The 20,730-nt window shown below is 37.9% G+C and overlaps 1 protein-coding gene across 1 annotated transcript in view; it reads right to left on the bottom strand.

The window, feature by feature from the left end:
* The window catches only part of ADD1 (adducin 1), a 66,939-nt gene that overhangs the window by 20,735 nt on the left and 25,474 nt on the right, over positions 1-20,730 (bottom strand). Inside the window, 8 exon segments of the mRNA XM_086612329.1 lie at positions 1,729-1,905; positions 2,270-2,368; positions 2,492-2,635; positions 3,608-3,757; positions 5,500-5,580; positions 8,766-8,917; positions 10,035-10,197; positions 11,454-11,666. Of these exon segments, the coding sequence (XP_086468455.1) occupies positions 1,729-1,905; positions 2,270-2,368; positions 2,492-2,635; positions 3,608-3,757; positions 5,500-5,580; positions 8,766-8,917; positions 10,035-10,197; positions 11,454-11,648 (1,161 nt within the window). The 5' untranslated portion in view covers positions 11,649-11,666.

The following is a 20,730-nucleotide window of genomic DNA, read 5'->3' as shown; positions in this document are numbered from 1 at the left end:
GTATCATACAAAACGTAGGGCAGATAAAAAGATCTCTTCTGAGTTCTAGCATCTAGAATTCAACATATTGTATACTAGGAAAGGCTTCAAGAATACTACTTTTATGTCTATATTCTCTCCTCTCTCTGATCTTCTCTATGTTGTTTTTCTCTCCTGCTTCCTCTGAATTGTATTTTGTTCTCTTTTACCTTCCCTAACAATTACATTTTCCCCTGCTTTCTTTCATATTTTGCTCCGCATTTAACATACAAAGAGGACATTTAATGGTCTCTCTAAGAAGTTTCCACTAGCGAACTATTTTCAACATAGCTCAAAGAAAAACAGTGTGAATAGCCTACCTCCCAAAGCACTCATATTCTTTACAGATAAAGCTAGTTGTGAAGAAACTTCAGTCCTGAGTACACAGACTTAGCTTTCTTTGCAGAGTTTCCATGCATTAAGCACTGCTGAGGCATTACTTTGGCTGCCGTTCCATCTTTTAATGATCAAAGCGCATCCTGAGCAATTATCTACTGTCTAATGTAGTTAACTACCCAATATAAGATGTGGCTATTTGTAATAGTAAGGGCCCGTTGGATGACCAAAAGCTCCTTTCTATTCCTATATTCCTAGTGTGTACCATGCTATTTCCTTTGTGATCCTGCTTCCTGTTTCCAGTAAGAAACAAACACGAGATTCCCCAGAAAAACTGAAATCAAACTGAATCTACCAAAGATACCAGTGATACAGGGAGTTTGCTACCCATAGCCAACTACATTAATAGTCTCATTATTGTTCACTAAAAATCAATGAGAATTTTCTATCAACTCAAGGTTACGGCTGATCACTTTGATTTGAAACCATTAGATATTCAAATTACTAATGAAGTAGTTTGATTTTTTTTTTTCCCATACTACAGATAGTACATTGATCTAAGGGGAAGAAAACCTAGTTATTTACTGCACAGGATATGTGATGGATAGAGTTTTAAGATATCATCACCAGTGTGGATCCTATCAGGGGTACATGCATCGCATGACCATGAAGATCACAGTTAAGTCTACTAAGGAAAGAGATTTTAATTAAATCAAAAATCGTAAGACTGTCTATTACAGTGACTATATTTTTTTGTATGTTCATTAGCCCTGTCTACAGTCACCACTTGGAGCCTTCTGATAGGAAAGGTATCATCTTTCCCATTAAAGCTGGACAGCAAATGTTGGTAGCTGGTCATTTATGACAGATGGGATTTTACTGAAACCATTTTATCTGAACACTTTTATTTATGTATTTGAAGTCTGTCTTTTGAGCTCTTCTTGGTTCTAGTAGTGTCTTACAAAGTCAAATCATGCTGGACTCTGCACCTGACAAAACATTAACAGTTTACGCATTTTGGGAGGGGACGGGAACAAAAGGGGGACACAGACTAGGAGGAGGAAGCACCACAGTACTCTTATTTGGAAGTATCAAATCACACCAGGATGCCCTCTCATCTCACTAATAACTACCAGATTATGAATACAGAAGTAAATCTTCTATCTGCACAAAGGACACCTGAAGCATTCTGAGATGCTTTTCATGTTGTCTTCCCCTCTGAGGGCCCTTAATCTTTGGAAAAGTACAGGCTGCAAGCTGTATAAACTATTCCAACTATATGCAGTCCATTCTTTACTAATGTCCCCTATTGCAGTTTTTGAAGTATTTTATATGTTATTGTATGAAACAATTAGACAAAAACGCCTGCCTTACCAGATTGTCAAGCATTCGCATAAGAGCTTCAAATTCCTGTTCGCCAATCTGCCATTTTGGATGGGATACAGTACCCTCACCTGCTGGAGACTCAGGGGAACGAGACTTGGCTTTATACTTTCCAGGATCTAAGAGCACTAAATTGTCAGGTCCACCTGCACTGGCCAGAGTACGTACCTTAAAAACAATAAAGTCATCTTTTAGTTTCTTGGGCAGGTGAGAAATCAGAAAAAAAAAAGTTGACGTGAGCAAAACAGAAGAAATCTACTTTATTTTAAAGCTAATGAATTAATATATTTGTATAAAACTTGTTTTAAGACTTTGAAAATATCTGTTTTAATAGGTAATCTATGATTCCAAAAATGTCTTTGAATATTGCTGATTACATCAACGTTTTGGATGTTCTCACATAATATAATGGTTTCACAGATCACCATGTTACTTTAGATCAAGAGTTTAACCCGTAAAGTGTGCAATTATTAAACTGTTTGAAGGTTAATATAGCAGACTGTATTATTATATAACATACTAAAATTCTTACTTGAATCTCACAAGCAAGCACTAGATTATGAATATAGTAGAAAGCCTCCTCAACAGTCTCTCCAACGGATACTAAGCCATGGTTTCTGAGAATAAGGACCTAGAGAGACATTGCAGAGAAAATTAATAGCAGTAAAGCAAGTATTTTCTTGCTCTGATTAAAGAACACACACCCCCACCTCCACACACATAGTTTTCTTTAGTTCTAGATGTAAATACTGACCTTGCTTTTAGGCCCCAAATTTTTTTGAATAACCACCTTTTCTTCATCATCCACTAAAATGCCATGGTAGTCATGATAAGCTACTTCCCCTAGAGAAAGGGCTTCAGGTGAAATTGGCAAGAGACCACACTTCATTGCAGAAACCTGAGAAACATTAAAGCAACAAACTTAATTTCTTGCAATAGCAAAACTGAGGAAAATATGAAAATATAATAATGGTAAGAATTATAATAAAAAACATGGGTTTATATATAATACGTATGTATCTGTACAGGCACATACATAGCAGTCTTCTACTCCACTCCTAAAGCCTCCATTTTTCACAACTTTTGAACTGGATATAGAAGTCACATTGATCTTGCATCTGACTCAGTATGGCTGCTTTCACATGACATCAACACCAATATGAAAAGACTCAGAAAAAAAACAACGAACCCCTGTCACTGCATCCTGTCACTCCATTCAGTGATTTTTTTTTTTTTCTTTTTTTCTCCCTTCTCCAAAAAGAAGAACCTTAGTGACAAACGTTGACACAACTAATTCCACAGCATTTTGGGTACAGTTAAGGAACATTTTTAAAGACTACTCTATAATTCACAATTTTAGGAATCTGATCACTTATCCTTACAATGATTGTATCACTGCTGTCAATCAACTGAAAAAAAAATATCAGGATGCGAACTTTGAAATAGAGTCAACAGGTGACTCTCAAAAAATTCCAAAGAGGTAAAACTGATTTATACCCAGTGGCTCTAATGAGAAGTATTGAAAAAATTTCAAATATTTAAGAAAATCTTGATAAATTCTGCTTTACAAAAGCAAGAAAATATGCTAGAGCTCTTATGACTCACTGTCAGAAGACATGGTCTTTTGTGGGAAAGGACACGCGAATATGAAACACATATTTTCCAATTATAGAGCTCAATTTACTGTCTGACCAGTCATGTAACAATCAAACAAGGAGAATCTGATTGATTCAAACAGAACCATATACTTGAAGGCAGACTTAAAGGCTTTGTGCCCTTCAAAAGGGAAGTAAACCTCTGATTAAGGGGACCCACCTATTTTTCAATTGGGTGGGGGGAACAGGAGAGACAAACTAAAACCCATGCTTACCGCTGCCCCTGCTGGTGTATGAATATGAACAATGCATTTAACGTCAGGTCGAGCTGCATAAATGGCAGAGTGCAAAGTAAAACCAGCTTGGTTTACTCCCAAGTTAGTACTTCCACGATCAACAACATCTCCCTGAATATTGATTTTAACCTGGGAACAAAAAGAATTCGTTTCATAAATAAATCAAGACTGCCAAAAATCTGATTTAATTCAGCATCTACCACTGAAGTTCTAAAATAGTATTTCTTTAAGTATTTTACTTTAACAAGTGTCAAAACGTGTACATAAGCCTCTAGGTAGGTGACCAGGGCCCCAGCTTGAAATGAATCTAACTGAAGAGGACATCAGGAGCTACTGGTTATGACATGAGAAATCGCTGCGTATAACAGGTAATGGTGCAAGAAACTGTTACAGACAGCACTATGACAAATGGCTGTGTTTCACACAGTTATGGTGCAGTTACACAAGAAACCTGCACACTTCACTGATACCTGAAAAAGAGTATTGGGACCTTTTGGGGAGCAGGTTCTTGAAAGGCCAGCACCTAAGTAACCATACCACTGATAACCATGAAAGGCTGAGATTGCCCAAGTGATAATATTACAGATACCAAATTGGGATACGGATGTAGCAAAACTAGAATAAAAGGGAAAAAGTAATTATGCACTAGTTGTTTATTTGGGAGAGAAGAAAATTGGAGGAAATGGAGTTTCAAACTAGAAGAAGGAAGAACAAGCATGGGAGAAAGGGAGAGAAAGGGGTGATAACAGGTCAGTCGTGTAAGCAGGCTGCTGGCCAGGATGCTCATCTGGCTAAGCTATGTGCCTCATCACTGTAGTCTATCTTCTTATTAAATCCTGCTGCTAGCTATTTCCTATGTAAGCATGCTTTCTACTGTGTGTGTGCATTTTGCTACCTTCACTTAACCTTCATTCTGGAGGTACTTACATTCCTGATACAGAGATAAAAGCAGAACCCTTTAAAACATAAACAAAACCCAAACACACAAAATACCCCCACAGCATGGTCCTTACCCTCTTCTAAAAATCTTACAGTAATAAGAGCAAGCAGGTCTAAGTCTTCTCCATTCCTTTTCCTATAGTTTTTTCAACGAAAATTTTACAGATCGTTACGGTGGAGTTATGTAGGAGCCAGCTTCACAGATAGCTAAGGGGGAGAGTACTGGGACCTTAAAGTATCAAGAGCGATGCAAGTTTGAAATGTTACTACTCTGCACATATTTACCTCACCTCTCTGCTAGAAGTTACTTAGCTTACAGTAGCCAGCTGGAAGAACAGTGTGAAAGTTTCTATTTTGTTTCAATGCAAGAGAGTCGACCACATCAACTCAAGTTGCCTTCAGCAGCAGCGTAGACTACCCCGAAGATAAACGCTCACAAAATGCTTCCCACTAGCTAACAGTTAAGGGAATCGTGTCTTCAACTGCAACCGTTAGATCTCAAAACCGTAACGTATCACCACTCTCAGCTACTTACACCATTAAACAATGGCAACTAAATCAGGCACCTGACACAATGTCTTGAAATTGTAATTGGTTTGCATCATATATGTCTGAAACACACGCTGTTTCGCTCGACAAGACTGACTCAACAGCTAACAGCTTTCAAGGGCATGATGTGATTAGGTATCCAAATGACCTGGCTCCTCTTTACAGCTAGATCAACCGGAGGACAACTGGTGGTCAACACAGGCAAAGAAATCTCTCTGAGATACCTCAGCTGTACCAAACCCAACCATGTTTAAAAAACTATTCTAAACGTGTAACAAAGAGTAAAATATTCTCTAAGATAGAATTTAAACAGTGATGGATATACAGACAGAGCAGATTCAGCTATTCATAGTTTACAGCTGTGAAAAACAGTAATTGCTTACCAGACTAGACGCAGTAACTTCACTATAGAGGAGTCCAAAAGGTACAATGAGGAAGTGCTCCTGCTCAGAATTTACTCTGGCCTAAGGATAAAATGAGTAAAAGTTATTAAGAATATTTTATTAAAGCATATCAGAAGGCCCAAAAACATGGAATTTACTTTCACTTCCTGAGTATGAAATGGGCAAGTATGCCTCTAACACATGTAATATGACTGTCATGAATGCGACAACAGATAATCGACATACAGCACAGTTAATTAACTCATGTTGAACAAAACTAGATGGTAGATACATGCCAGAGTCCTTCAGATTGGTGGACGGTAGTAAATCCTTAGATCCTGTGGTAATGACAACTAGACTACTGTGGATAAAACGAATGATTCTGAAAGAAGCGGGGAAAAAAAGTTATGAGTTTTTTCAGAAGAATGAGTTTATGCTCCAACTGTATTTCTACCCTAGTAAAACAGAAGGTATGAAACAAGTGTGTCAGAAAACACAAGAAATTGGCCCACAGATCTAAAAACATCTGGATGCTGAGAAGGTTTCAAACACTGATGCTGGTGCCATGTGAGACATCTGTGAGCAGTACAGCACATTTGTAGGGTTTCTATCAAGTATCCTGCCCCTTACTTAAGGTTTTGCTCTTTTGTCCAATTCACACAATCAGGCGTTTACAATACAAAAAGAATTCTGACTTCAAACCATTCACATCTTGGGATGCATCTGTTTAAAGTCTGTGCCATAAAAAGTACAGGACAGCTAGGTAGTTTAGGTGTCTCTCAATGCAGAATAAAAAGGCTTCAGATGTGCTACTGGACACGAGAAGTCCCTATTTTGCTATTAGTCTACCCAGTTTTTGTGGTTTTTTAACATCTTCAAAATTTTGAGTTTTCCATTTCCTCAAGATGCAGCTACTTTATCCTCCCTCATGTCTTCGACTATTTGCAACATTAAATACATATATACTTTGATCCAGTTCTATGGCAGGGAAAAAAAGTTTCTAAAATAAGTAGTTGATCAGTCATCTGAAAGCTTCTAGTACCAATCTAGCTTCCTTTACAACCAGCTAGTAACAGGCTATAGCATAAAATCCTTAAATTGCACCAGTTAGTTCAAGTTAACCTGTTCTTATGAATCACCAGAATAGTCCTCTATTATAGAAGTGTAAATTATCTGGAATTATATTTTACTTATTTACGCAAGACAAAGAACAGGGATTATTCAAAATGCCCCAAAAGCTAATAAGAAAGCTAAACCATAAGATAAACAAGCAGCAAGAGTGACAAACCACCTTACTTTAGGATTAGGTCCAATAAACAACTCATGCCCTCAAAGCAAAGCAAGACTTGGTGAATGATGTGTACCTTCTATAAACCTGTGATCTCAAATTGTGCCTAACCCCGGATGCACTCAAGTTTAGTCTACATTATTGCACTTGACATCAGAGCTCTTGATGCTGTGTAATTCTGCTTCTGTGTCAGGACTACACCAGTCTGAACAATTCCACACACAGTAGCTGTCAGTGATAAGGATCCAGAAATGCAAAGATACTCCACCCAGTTCCCTGATACGCCCAGATTGGCATACGCTCTCATATCCTCACAATTCCTTTCTCCTCTAACACACAGGCTTATGCCCCTCACAGAAGGCTGTTGTATCTTTTCTCTTACTTAAGGGGCACACTGGCAGCTTTTAACTTGAATGCAATCATCTAGTAATTAATGCATCCACTCACAAAAAACTGAAAACCTGTAGTCAAACTCCAGCTCTGCATGAAGTGGTAGGCAGCCACCGCATTCCAAAGGAGTGCCTTACTACCACATACTACTTAACGTATGGGTATGGGTATACGGAACAAAGACAAGACTATTTTGTAAATATAAAACCCTTGTTCTATATAATCTTCTGAAGTTATATTTATTAGTCACCTTTTAGAATGCTATTCGCTGGAGGAGTTTGTAAAAGACAGGTGAACTGCAACTTGTGATTGCCAGTGACAAACCATTAACCAAGAGTTTCCAGTACCACTTTGCCCTTCAAAACTGTCTAAAATACTTCCAGAATGTCACACTCCAAGTGCTTTGACTGTCTTCCACCTGAACTGGTATCACCATTATCTAATCTTCCTGTGCTTCCCTCCACCAAAAGAAAGCAAACTTGAGGCATTCCACCCCAATGACATGCCCTTGCCTTAACCACTTCCCTAAGCATGCTGCCCTTCACTACATTTACCTTTTTACCTAAACACAAAACATTCCCAGGGCTGAACTTTACACTAGAAAGCCATCTCCAAACCTGCTTGCCGAGGAATCATTTTACTGCATTAATGTCCCTTTTATAAAATCAATTCTCCTGCTATGTATGAAAAATCAGGGGTAGCACCGAGTTGTTTACAAGAACTATTATGTTGGATCCGTTCCCCTACTAAAGGGACCAAACAATCTAACCAACATTGTCTGATCCTATTCCTACCCATATCATTTATCATCTTAATTGTTTCACAAGTTATACACCTTGAAACCTCAAAAAGCGGTAATAATAAAATTACCGTATCTTATTTAGACTGCAACTAGAAGAACTGAAAATACATAAAGGACAACCTCAACCATGTAGAAAAAAAAACAAACCACAATTCAGCTCTGTTAGAAAAACAATTGACTGAGTTGCACACCACAGCTGTGACTTTCCTCATGAGACTCACGGTGATCATTCTTTTGGCATATAAAACCTCCTTGCTTTGACCTTCTTGTCATTATTTTTACGGATGCCAGTGATTACTCGGTCACAAGGAAAATTGTTGGCACACTGTATTAAGCTAAGTAGTTCCCTCACGTTCAGAAATACTAAGGCTTCTTTTTCAAAAAGGCTGGTACCTTGAATTATAAAATTCAACTCAATGACAAATAAGAAGATATTTTAGTACTTAGCAAGAAAACTAAGACATGATCTTGCAGAATAATACAAACAATTATTTAAAGCATTTAAGATACTAAAAGATGGAGTCTTTCAGGAATCTTAATTTCATCGTAACAACTTTCATGTTTATGTACACTCTTTTAAGACTCTATTCAGGCTCTGGTAGCTGACATCCAAGCTGTTCCAGTTCTTATTCTTGAGATGCAATGACAAATCTCTTCACTATTATACTGCTTTCAATAACACTTTGCTTCTCTTCCACACAAAGAGAAAATGACAGATGGGGGAGGGAAGCAACTCTCTTGTATGTTAAAACAATTGGTTCAGTTATTTGTTGATTCAATACTCACTGTTATATGATTGTAAATAAGCTGAGACCAGCCAAAAAGATCTGCTAATCTGTAGAACGCTGCCAATTTACATCGTAACAACTTCTCCCCTTTTTCATAAGCAATAGAATCTGATCCTCTCAGATCATTCACCGGTGTCACCATGCCAAGACCTGAAAAGCAGAAGGGTGAAAAAGCAAGGGGAGCTGTGCTCAACATCAGTTAGAACCTAACGACATGCACCGTTATTAGTGGTTGTTCTTACTAGTTTACATCAACATATTAACCTAAGAAATGGATCGCAAACTTTAATTACTAATGTCGTAATTCGTATTACACAAATATAGTGACAGTCTCGGACACGGTCATTTATCTTTGGTAGACTCAGCATTCACTTCCTTCCTTAATATTCATTAGTGCTAAGGTGACAGTGCGTTCCTTAGCAAAAATTCTCTTTTTCCATTCTCAAACTAGTAATTTTCTGTAAAATATAACTTCATTATTAACAGAAAAATGTAACCCTGAAGATCCCACATTTTGAGATAAATGATTTGGTATTCCTGAAAAGGAGAACTGTACATCAAAAAGATGCACGCAAGTTCATTTAATTTGAAAAAATTAAGTAGAAGTTAAAGTGAAGAGGATTACCGTAAATAATCAGAAATACCATAGTTCTCGTTAACAGTGCAATTAGAAATGTGGTTAAAAGTAACTGTGATAAAGCAGAACTAGGCCAAACTATAGGTTTATTTTGAAGCACAGGCAAGGATTTATATTATCTTAACACAAAATCTGTGTACATAAAATATACGTATTTTGGGGTTTGTTTTCCTTCTTCGTTTTGCCTGCTGATGTTTCTTGTCTATAGCTTCACTTCACGAAAAAAGCTGCAAACAGTATTTCAATGGCAAAAATAATTAGTTCCTAAAGACCTCCACTGTTACTAGACTACTAATGAGCATTTCATTGTCCTGCAGACAATCCATGTGGTAAACATTAGCAATATTAAAAACCTAAAAATTTTTTACTAGTGCTGACTTATCAGGCTTACTTTCCAATTAAGATACCATACCTGAAATAGTTTGATATATATATATTATATACTTGAATCCCATTGCATGTCATTGTGGCATTTAGAAACTAATTAATTCAGTTTATGTTTGCAATTTTCCTGTGAGCAGGGCAGCACAGCATTTGAAAGTCACAGCACTTTTCATTTCATTCACACTCTCTTCATTTTAAGCCTTTCGAAAAAAAGAATTCAACTAGTATAAATTAGGGTGCACTCACTCATGTTCAACGCAGCCATTCCGCCTTGTGGTGCTGCAGGGTAGACGTTTGGTACATTCGTTGTCATGAAATCTGCAATCTGCTGTAAAGCCAGTAAACCTGTTGGGTTCTTCCCCTTCTTAAATTGTTCCTGGATCATAGATTCCAGTTCTTCACAAAAAGCCTAGCAACAGGACATTGCATATTGTAAAGCATGTTCAAATGAACTTCAACCTTTCATATGCGGCTTCTTTTTAGCCCTTAGATAGAAGCATCCTATAGTTCTTCCAAAAAACAGCTCAGGGCAGAATTACTGGGTGCATACTGGTACTTGAAAACATTGTTCTCTGAAGCTTCAATGATACAAGTCTTTTTTTTTCATGAATGGAAATTCCAGCATTCTCTCTTCAAGTAACACCAAAACTCACTGAACCTACTAATACAGATTTCTGGAAGAGGGAGCAGAACGTACAATTGACTTACCCACAAAACATGAAAGGAAAAGTAGTAGAATCAGAAAGGAGAAGGAAAATTATCAGTGTGGCTCACAGGGAACCGAGAGCCAATAAGGCATCAAGGAACATAGGAAGGAATAGTCATTGAATTTTTCAAATATGTTTAAACGAGTCATCGTTTATTTTCTTCCTAGTTGTTTTTTTTCTTTCCGTTTTGAGTTTTTTTGTTTTAACTTTGAAAGCAAGAAAACAAAATTTTTTTACTATTGCTGGTATCTTCTGCTTTTGACAAGAATACTGGAATTTGGACTGAAAGAAGTATTCTAATCATTAAGTGACTCTAAATAAAACAGTTTTATTTCACATGGAAAAAAACTGTAAATAAACCAACTACATTCCTATTGTTAACAAAGTCATGTCATGAAATGTTTTGTATCTGAAGTCACTCATCAGTTATTACAAAAGGAACAAATGCCATGAGAGAAACTGTTTTGTGTACTTTCTCCATGAGGGAAACATCTTCAATACTAAATTTCAATCATTCATAGTTTATTATTGTGCATCCTTTTGGAAAGATATATAAAAATATTTCATATGTCAGAATCATGCATGAAAAACAGAGCATAGGACAAACCTGCCCTAAACTACTCTTCTAAGAGTTACTTATTTATATTGCTTAAAAAAACACTAAATATATGAAACAAGTGAAAAAACATCTGACTAGGACTAGATGGACAATATGAAAAAAATTTTGACAATTACAGAGAATTCTGGAGGCAAGACTGAGGAGCTGCCTCATGAGTAGGCAATAAAAATTCAACTGATAATGCAAGGAAAAATTAGACTACAAGTAGGGTAGTTTAGAAGAAAGGCCAACCAGGAAAAAGATCAAGTAGATCTAAGATATTACAAAATTCTCCAATTCCATAGAGATATTAAAAATAGAGATAAATGTTATCACTTTAAAGATGAAGTATTTTCTTACTGGGCTTTGAAGAATCATGGAGACTCTCTTCTTCTGCTCCATCATGTTAAAATCCTGTCGAAGGTCAGGTGCCATATTCCTCTCTCTCAAATACTCTGGATTATTTTCATCAACTCGATCAAAATACCTCTCTTTATGAGGGGCTGTTGTTGGAGGTGGTGAAGTCACCACCCCCACGCCAGAATCACCATTCATAGCACAGCTTTAAGGAACCTATGAAGAAGAGGCAGAGAAGAATAATAAATAAATCAAGTAAGGAAATAATCAAGAACTTCATACCCGTTTCTTGTTTCAGAGTAACAGTTGAAATCCAACTAAAATTAGCATAGCTTCCCAAACACAGAAACCATATTTGTGCAATTGGATAGCAATATTTTAGGGGAGATAAAAAGATTTTAAAACACAAGATTAGAAAAGTAGGCTAACATATATGCAAAGTCAAATATGCTAAAATAAATCGTGCATAAATCAGAATTTAAATCCTTACAGAAAATAGGATATTGCACATGTTCGTTAATATGAAGAATCAATCCCCCAAAACACGTTCAGATTGCGAACACATTTCTAGAGACAAACCCAGAAACACTGACTCTACAACCTGAGGCGTGCTTTTCACAAATATATTTATTTAGGTTCATTCAACAACATGCACATCACTACATTAGCATGTGGGTTTTGGAATCTGGAAAGCACACACACAAACACAACCCCTACCCACTGGCCAGGGTTCATTTCAGTTTTACGTGTTGTAATCAGCAGCTGCATGTATCTACCAGATAGGCTGAAAACTCAGCTGGTATCGCTCATACACACATCCTTCTTTCACTCACAAGAATCCCTTCGTGTAACATTATCCCAGTTTTCGGGGCATAATATTATAACCTTCATTCCAAAAATCCTTTTTTTGGAAGCCTTTTGCTGACAAGCAAACAGTTCAATCAAGCCACCCTTGCAACACCTTGAGACTCAAACCTCTGATTCCTGATCATCTGACATATCAAATTAAAATTAAAGAAAATAAATCTTGTTTGAAAAACCTTAAGTATTGTATATGATTAAACAAAATGTCACTAACACAAACTACTCCACTGACTGTAATAAGAATATTTAACTCTGAATGGCATGCTAGTTCAGCAAACTGCAATTATTTATGTTATACACAAAATACGCATGGTTGAAATCCCTTGCGATCATCACATTTAGCAACTTTACTAAGAAAATGAGCCGAGAAAAGTGAGTAGGTCTTTATCTATTCTTCCACATCCAGGAAAAAAGAATAAAGTAGCAGAATCCAGCTCCTTGTCCCAATAAGGTGAAACAGGCTAATTTCAGTAATATCCATTTAGATTGGAGGTTCACACAGTAAGGAGAATCCTGATTTAAACAGTCAATTTCATTATGCATTTTCAGTTTTAGAATCATAGAATGGTTAGGGTTGGAAGGGACCTCAAAGATCATCTAGTTCCAACCCCCCTGCCATGGGCAGGGAAACCCTCCACTACACCAGGTTGCTCAAAGCCTCACCCAGCCTGGCCTTGAACACTTTCAGGGATGGGGCATCTACAACTTCTCTGGGCAACCTGTTCCAGTGCCTCACCACCCTCAGAGTGAAAAATTTCTTCCTTATATCTAATCTAAATTTGCCCTCTTTCAGTTTAAAGCCATTTCCCCTTGTCCTATCACTACACGTCCTTGTAAGAAGTCCCTCCCCAGCTTTCCTGTAGGCCCCCTTTAAGCACTGGAAGGCTGCTATAAGATCACCCCGCAGCCTTCTCTTCTCCAGGCTGAACGGCCTCAACTTTTGCAAGGATTAGTACTATTAAAAACTGCTGATATTATCAAGTCATTGCAATTCTTTTTGCTATGTAGTAGGAAAGATTGTACATATCTCCATTTAAGTAATCATTAATCTTCTACATGTTATAACTAGTAAATGCTGATAGTCTTAGTGACTCGTCATTAGCTGTACTTGCTTTCAAAATTTGATTAGGAATTTACTTGCATATCAGCTAAAATCACCTCAGATGTGGATGCACATGGAAAAGGCAAGTTGTTTGTATAAATTATTTTGAAACGCAGATTATGTTAAAATCTTAGCAGTGAACCAAATTATCTACTTCAAGACTTCAGAATTAGCAGATTTCATCTTTTAATTCTTACATTAGAAAACAAGTTTCAAAACTCAACTCGTTTCTTATTTCAGAATGAACAAGTCACTGAACTGAGACAGTTGAACATAACAAGCAGAAGAAAAATATTTTCCTTCACTCTGCAGAAGAGGATACTACTATCAAAATGTATGTAAGCACTTAAGACACTTGAGTTTTAGATGCTCAGTGATTTCCACCCACTGAGTTACTAAATAAACACACACAGACACCTCCGCACTGTTTAAAGTATTTCATTTTAATCCAATCAGTTTAGGCTTTAAAAGTCATGGTCAGATCATTTTTTTTCTTTTTTTTTTTTTTTTTTTTTTAAAGAGTAAGCACATACGCCCATCTTTATTATAACTTCTTTTAATTACCAGCTTTCTTTCACCCAGGAAGAAATACAGGGTATAGTGAGAAGAAATAATGCTTTTATCCGCATGGAAAACCTTTTAAGGTAGACCTAGAAAGTGAGGTTATAGCAAAGGTGCCACGTCTCCTTTGGCAGCTTCAGATCCTTAACACACACCCTCTTAAGTTCTCTTCCTCATCACAACCTCCAGCCTGCGCCATCCGCCATTTCATACCCCAAAAATACTTTCGCAGGTCCACTAACACTTTCCACTACCCCTCTCCTGAGCTCTATTAGCTATCCTGATGCCTCTACATCCAAGTTTTTGTTGAAAATACAGCTTACTCTCTTACAGTAATAGCTCACTTGGACCAATCCACATCTGAACTTCACCACCCTCTGCTTATCACAAGAAATCCCAGCTTAGAAAAAGCACAAGGGCAAGTCCACAAATAAACCAAATCGCTCAAGTAGTTCAAAATGTATATGGCATTCTGTGGAGTTTAGCCCCAAATATGTATTTACTTCAAGGCAAAGCATGGGAAAACAATCAAGTTCAAGCTCACCACCACTGCGACCCGCAGAGAAAAATGCCTGCTCCTGCCTCCTGAAGCATTCAACTTAAGCGTAATGTCGCATCGTGTGTGTATGTGTATGTGCAGCCTTATTTAAAGAGCATACACATATCTACAAACATAATTTTGCATGTAATTATTTGCACTAATTCAATCTCACTTTCATCTATAGTTAGTTACAGACTTTCTGTCCCTAATAGCCTGCACAGGCAACATCAAATTGGGTGATGTCTTGCAAGGCTATGCCTTGCCAAAATTGTATCACTCCTTCACCCAAGTATAAGATGGCATTCAAGAAGGTCCTAGGAAACTATTACTGCTTCAACACTATGTAGTTGCAATAATTTAAGAGGAAATTCAATGTTTAACATTAAGTTATCATTGTATATCTAAGGTTAAATATCAGTTTCATAGCTCAGTTTTGTAGATATCCAGAATTAATGGCATCCCCTTAAAGGTCTTGTAAATAACTGTTTTATTGTAATTGTAATAGCAATTGTCTATTTTCACAGCCATCAGCTACTGATGATAAAGGTATTGATTTCTGAATTAGAAACAGCTGTGTGTGACAACATTTTGCACAAGCCATTGAAATTTATGTATTTCCTCAAAAGACCCTTTGGGAGCAAGACATGACGAACTCTCCAGCAAGAGCTTCAGTAATATGGATATCGATAAATAACTAAAAGGAATCCGAACAGTTAAGCTAAACACACACTGGGGAACGAACGGCCCACGGTTCTATAAATTGCAAAGTCACACAGAAAATCACAACGGGCTGCCCAGCCAGTAAAAAAGAGAAAGAAAGACTGTTTTCACACCCACAACCCTTCAGTACAGACAGTTCCTTCCTGATGCAGTGCACTACAGCCCCCAAGTAAGATAAGCTGTAATGTCAGAAGACTTTTTGCCATGATAAGTGGTTTTATGGGAGAGTCTGTTGGAACACAACCGTGTCAGAAAGAGCCACACCCTTAACTGAAAAAGCCCTGGCTGGAAAACGTTAAGCGCATAAAAAGCCCTTCTCTCCAAAGCAGCTGTTTTCAGATAGAGAGAGACAGTCAGAGGAAACAGCGTCTATTATTGGGGATGGGGAGATCATAAAATCCAAATCACACTGCATAGGAACTGAAGCAGTTAGCTGCATTCTTCTAACACATACGTACATATAAACACTTGAAATTTCAATGAACCAGCACATCCATTAAGAGCCACCAAGACAACTCACGGCACATCGTATTGACATTTTTTGGCAGGAAATCAACTTTATAAAATTTACAGCACATTTACAGATATTGAGCATTTGTTACAAAAAAGTATTCTGAAATGAGTATTAACATTTTGGGTTACTTTTATATTTCAAAATCCCCTTCCTCCCCATCCTCTTCTAACCCAAGAGTTTCATCACAGAATTCATGTAGGAGGAAGTGGTGTTATAGGGTTTAGTTGAAACAAAATAAGAAAGTTTTAGAACACGAATGTCAAAATTCTTCATGTTAACATCCAGAAAGAAGAAAAATCCCGATTTTTAAACATCTTATGTTCCTCAGTACTAAATCTAGAGAGTTAGATGATGCACATGTAGTTAAATAAATTTAAACAAGTAATGAATAATACCCAATAAGAAACTACAGTAATGTAAGGGCACATTAAAAAAAAAAACACTCTTAAATCTAAAAAATTATATAAAATAATTTTTAAAAACCCAACATTGGATTTGGGCTGGGATCTCATTGTTGTTAATAAATACATTTTAAACTTTAATATTAAACTCATTTCAATACCTGGAAGTTGGGACACATCTACATACTTACGTCTCTGGTAGTTCAAAGGTTCTGTGTTTCTCACCTGAATCATCATCATGAGTATTATGGGAACCTTGAGAAGACTTCAAATGTCTTACAGGTACACTAACAGAGAGCAGCTAACCACATTTCTTAGAGGTAAAGAATTTTTGCAATCACTTAAAGGTTGGTTTTGTCTTGTAATAACTTGTAATGGTTATTTTTTGCTCCTCCACACCCAGAGGAAATTGTTTTTACTAAGGCTGCAATCGATGGGATTTGACCTAATCTGAAGACTCGCTGCCACCAAAGGACCATGCACACCTCTGCACACCAATGCAGCTTTAAGTCTGCTAAGGCCAACTGAGAATAAAAATAGACTCTGAGAAGCAGGAAGGAGGTTGTGACGAGAAGACAAGGGAACCTAAGAGACTTCTAAAAAATTTAAAATACACTGAATACACTGTCAACTCTAAGCACATGAAAAAAACCAACCACCACACCCTCACAGTTTGGGGTTTTTTTTTTTTTTCAGGTTAGGAGAGTTATCTGATCGAAACCTTACAAAATCAAGTCATTTCAGAGATGGGGAAAAAAAAAAAAACAAAACCAAAAACCTGCCCTCTTCCTGGTAGCTTACAATTTCTCTGTACAAAATAACACACAAGCAAAGTATCAGTATGGGACCTTGTGCCAAGTTTGCAAAGTAAATGAGCAGCACAGTTCTCAACTGTCGATGCAACCCCAGTCACCATCAGCAAAGACTTCGGGGACCATTTCCAGAACGCATAGCTTCTCAGACCTATTTTGACAACAAGATAGCAATTTGCTTTGTATCCAATTTCCTCTGACAGTTCTTTCAACAAGTTATCTCCTCTCACACCAGAACTATGCCACTAAGTCTAACAGAGGTGAAAACAGATTTGACAAGAAGTTACTGGAGAAGGGACAAGGGGGTAGCAAAACAAACTAAAATAAAATAACTTTTTTTCTTTACTGTCGTGCAACCAGCAGTCTTTGAGGCATAGAAGCTACCTAAATGGCTCATGTAAGTGACAAGTCAGGCAGCGGGCTGGCAGGGGAAGGGAAAGGTGCTCCATTCTGGACGCAAACAGAAAAGAACAGGGAAAGAACAGAGAAAAGATGGTAATTTTGTAGCTCAGAAAAGAGTGTCAGGGGGACTGTGGAAAGCTACAGAGCTGAAATTACTGCACGGGGAAGTGACGAGGTGACAGGAGAGGAGGGAGGAAGCGGAAGGGAAAGGGCTGGGCAGCACTGGGGTGGTGCAGTACTGTGGGCAGCAAGAAACCCAAGAGGTAACTGATCCATTGCAAGCAGACTGAATTCGTGTGAAAACTGAGTTGGTGGGGAGATGGCACAGAAGCAGAACATCCATCTACAGAAAATAAGGTTTCATTATCACTTGGTACCTGCAAAAAAACTGTTTATAAATTTGCAGTGTTACCACTTCACTTCATATTCTGGTACTTTCTGTATTTTTTCCAATTCTTCTTTACTTTAGAATAATATTTGCCAAACTTGCTCCTTAAAAAATTAATATAACTTTGCAATAGGAAGTTATTTATGATTTGCACTACAATTTCCATCATTTTCAGAGAGAACATTTGGCACCAATGACATTCGATTTGATCGTGCCATTTCAAATGTTTCCTACTGAACTTTGAAAAGCTGGCACTATCTTAGGAAGTCCAAGAACAAAGGAAGTAAATCATGACTGTACTACTTACTAGACAACGTACTAAACATCACAAACAATTATATTCTTTTTTAGCCAATGTTCCTAGCTCATGCATCTTTCGAATTTCCTCTGGTCTTTGTTTTCAAACAGGAAGAAACTATTTCCCAAACAAGAGAAGTTATTTATCTTGTACTGAATGCAGGCACCATCATCTTGCTTATTAACAGCGATGCTGCAAGTTAAACACTGAACTCTAAAATTTAGAGAAATCAAACAAGTTTATCTGACCAAGAGTATTGCATTTTATATCTGTAATATCCTGCCTCAGTATCTGTGACAGTAGTTCAAGAGACAAATTGTGACAGAGAACAAGGAAAGGAAAAGAAAGAAAATAAAAAAAGACCAAGTCCCAAAAACTTACTTGAAATCCACCTAACTCTGTAAGCAATTATTTCCTATTATCACCTTCTCCGAAACACTGAAATCAGAGGCCTAGCACAGTGGGCTATGAGTGATCGCAAGGGTACAAAAAGAAATGGCAAAAATTTGAGTAAACTTGAGACCTCAAACCATACAAAAGAGTGAATATTTATATCAGTTTTTAAGACACAGTATTACTTGTGTATTGAAGCTAATCAACATTTATTATTTCCAACATCTGCATAACAAAAAAAAAACCTCTTAAAATGGTTAAGAGCCAAGAATAAAACTAGAAATCTGCTTCAAATTAGACCTGAATTTCCAAATATTTATGAAGGGCAGGAATCTGTGTAACAGAATTATCATAATAGCAGTTGCTACAGGCCTTTTATCACGTAAAATATCAAATTGCTTTCCAATTGCCAAAGAAAAAAGGATAGTTCTCTTTGTATAAAGAGTCAATGATCACCAAAAAATGTTTCATGAAGACTATAAACTCATATACTTATAATACTAAGTCCTTCCTTAATTGGCATTCTCTGACTGTACAAAAAAAAATTAAAATGCTGTATTTAGAACAGGAAGAATAACCTACGGTAAATCAAGAAAGGCAAATCATGCCAGACTAACCCGATCACCTTCTACAACAAAGTAACACTATCTAACACGGGGAAAGCAGTGGCTATTGTTTACCTGGTCTTCAGCAAAGCATTTCACACTGTTTCCCGCAGCCTTCTCTTGGACAAACTTTTAAGACACAGATTGGATGGGCGGTCTGTGAGATGGGCAGGAAACTGGCTCCCAGGCTGCACTCCGAGGATGGTGATCAATGGTTTTCACTCAGGCTGCCAGACTGTCACAAGAGGGGGACCCTCAGGCATCGACAGTGGGACCCACACTGTTCAACATCTTCATAAATGCTCTGGACGATGGGATTGAGAGCATCATCACTAAGTTGGCTAATGACACCCGCACTGGGTGGTGAGGGGGACACATCAGAATGGAAAGTCACCTTAGAGTGACCCGGACAGGCTGGAAGAGTGAGCTCACAGGAACGGCATGGAGTTTAACAGAGACAAGTGCAAAGTCATGCTCTGGGGACAACGCAACCAAAGAGCCAAGTGCGATCTAGGGAGCAGCCTTGCTGAAAGGGACCTGGGGGTCCTGGTGGACAAGCTGAGCAGGAGTCAGTCAGCAACAAAGGCAAATCAGATCCTGGACTGCATCCACAGGGGCATTACTAGCAGAGACAGAGATGTGATCATCCCACTCTACCAAGTGCTTGTCAGGCCACACCTGGAGTACTGTGTCCATTTTTGGTCCCCACAATTCAACAAAGATGCAGAGAAACTGGAGATGGTCCAAAGGAGGGCATGAAGATGATCAAAAGCTGGAGAACCTGCCCTGTGAGGAAAGGTTGAAGGAGTTAGTTAGGTCCTTTCTCCTAAGAAAAGAGAAGATTCAGGGAGGACCTCATTACAGTTTTCCATTACTTCTTAAAGAAGTGGCTACAAACAAGACGGAGGCTCTCTCTCCACGGAAACCACAGGGAGAGGACAAGGGGCAACAGGAACAAGTTGCACCAGGAAAGGTTTCATCTTGATGGAAGAAAGAATTTTTTTTTTCCAATGAGAACAATTAATCACTGGAACGACCTCCTCAGGGACATGGTGGAGTCCCCATCCACTGGAGGTTGGGCAGGGTGCTAGGTAATCTCATCTAGGCTCCCTTTCCCACGACAGCCTGGCCAAGAGGATCTCTTGAGATCCCTTCCAACCTGGGCTGTTCTACATTCTATGATTCCATGTAGCATAATCCCATCTAAAATTTACACGAGAATTTAACTAGACAGATTCAGCTGGAATCTTGTTCAAATATAGCTGTCTAAATTCTACAGAAGTATCAACATATATGGCTCAGAACACATAATTCAGTCTTTGTAAACAAAAGAGGGGAACTACACTAGAAACTAAGATACAGAAAGGTAACTTCCCTTCTTTTAATAAAGGATTTAAAAGACCAAGAGTATCAAACTTTTAGAAACAGTCATCATTCACCTTCCCTCCCTGACCTGGAAAAGCACTGCATCCCAGATATTGGACTCAGCAGGAAGCAGGGAATGAAGCACGAAGAACAGGGCAGCACACTTTGCTATTTTCCTTCTCAGCACCTGGCACTGGCCACACTGGAAGGTATGGCTGCAGCCTACGCCCACCATTGGTATCATTTTTCTGTTAAACCCTCTCTAACAAAATTTATTAATTTCTATTAGAAGGATCAAATTTCCAACAAACAGC

This window comes from Tauraco erythrolophus, chromosome 5 (genome assembly GCF_009769465.1).
Source record: "Tauraco erythrolophus isolate bTauEry1 chromosome 5, bTauEry1.pri, whole genome shotgun sequence".
Lineage (NCBI taxonomy): Eukaryota > Metazoa > Chordata > Aves > Musophagiformes > Musophagidae > Tauraco > Tauraco erythrolophus.
This window is presented reverse-complemented; position numbering and strand designations above follow the sequence as displayed.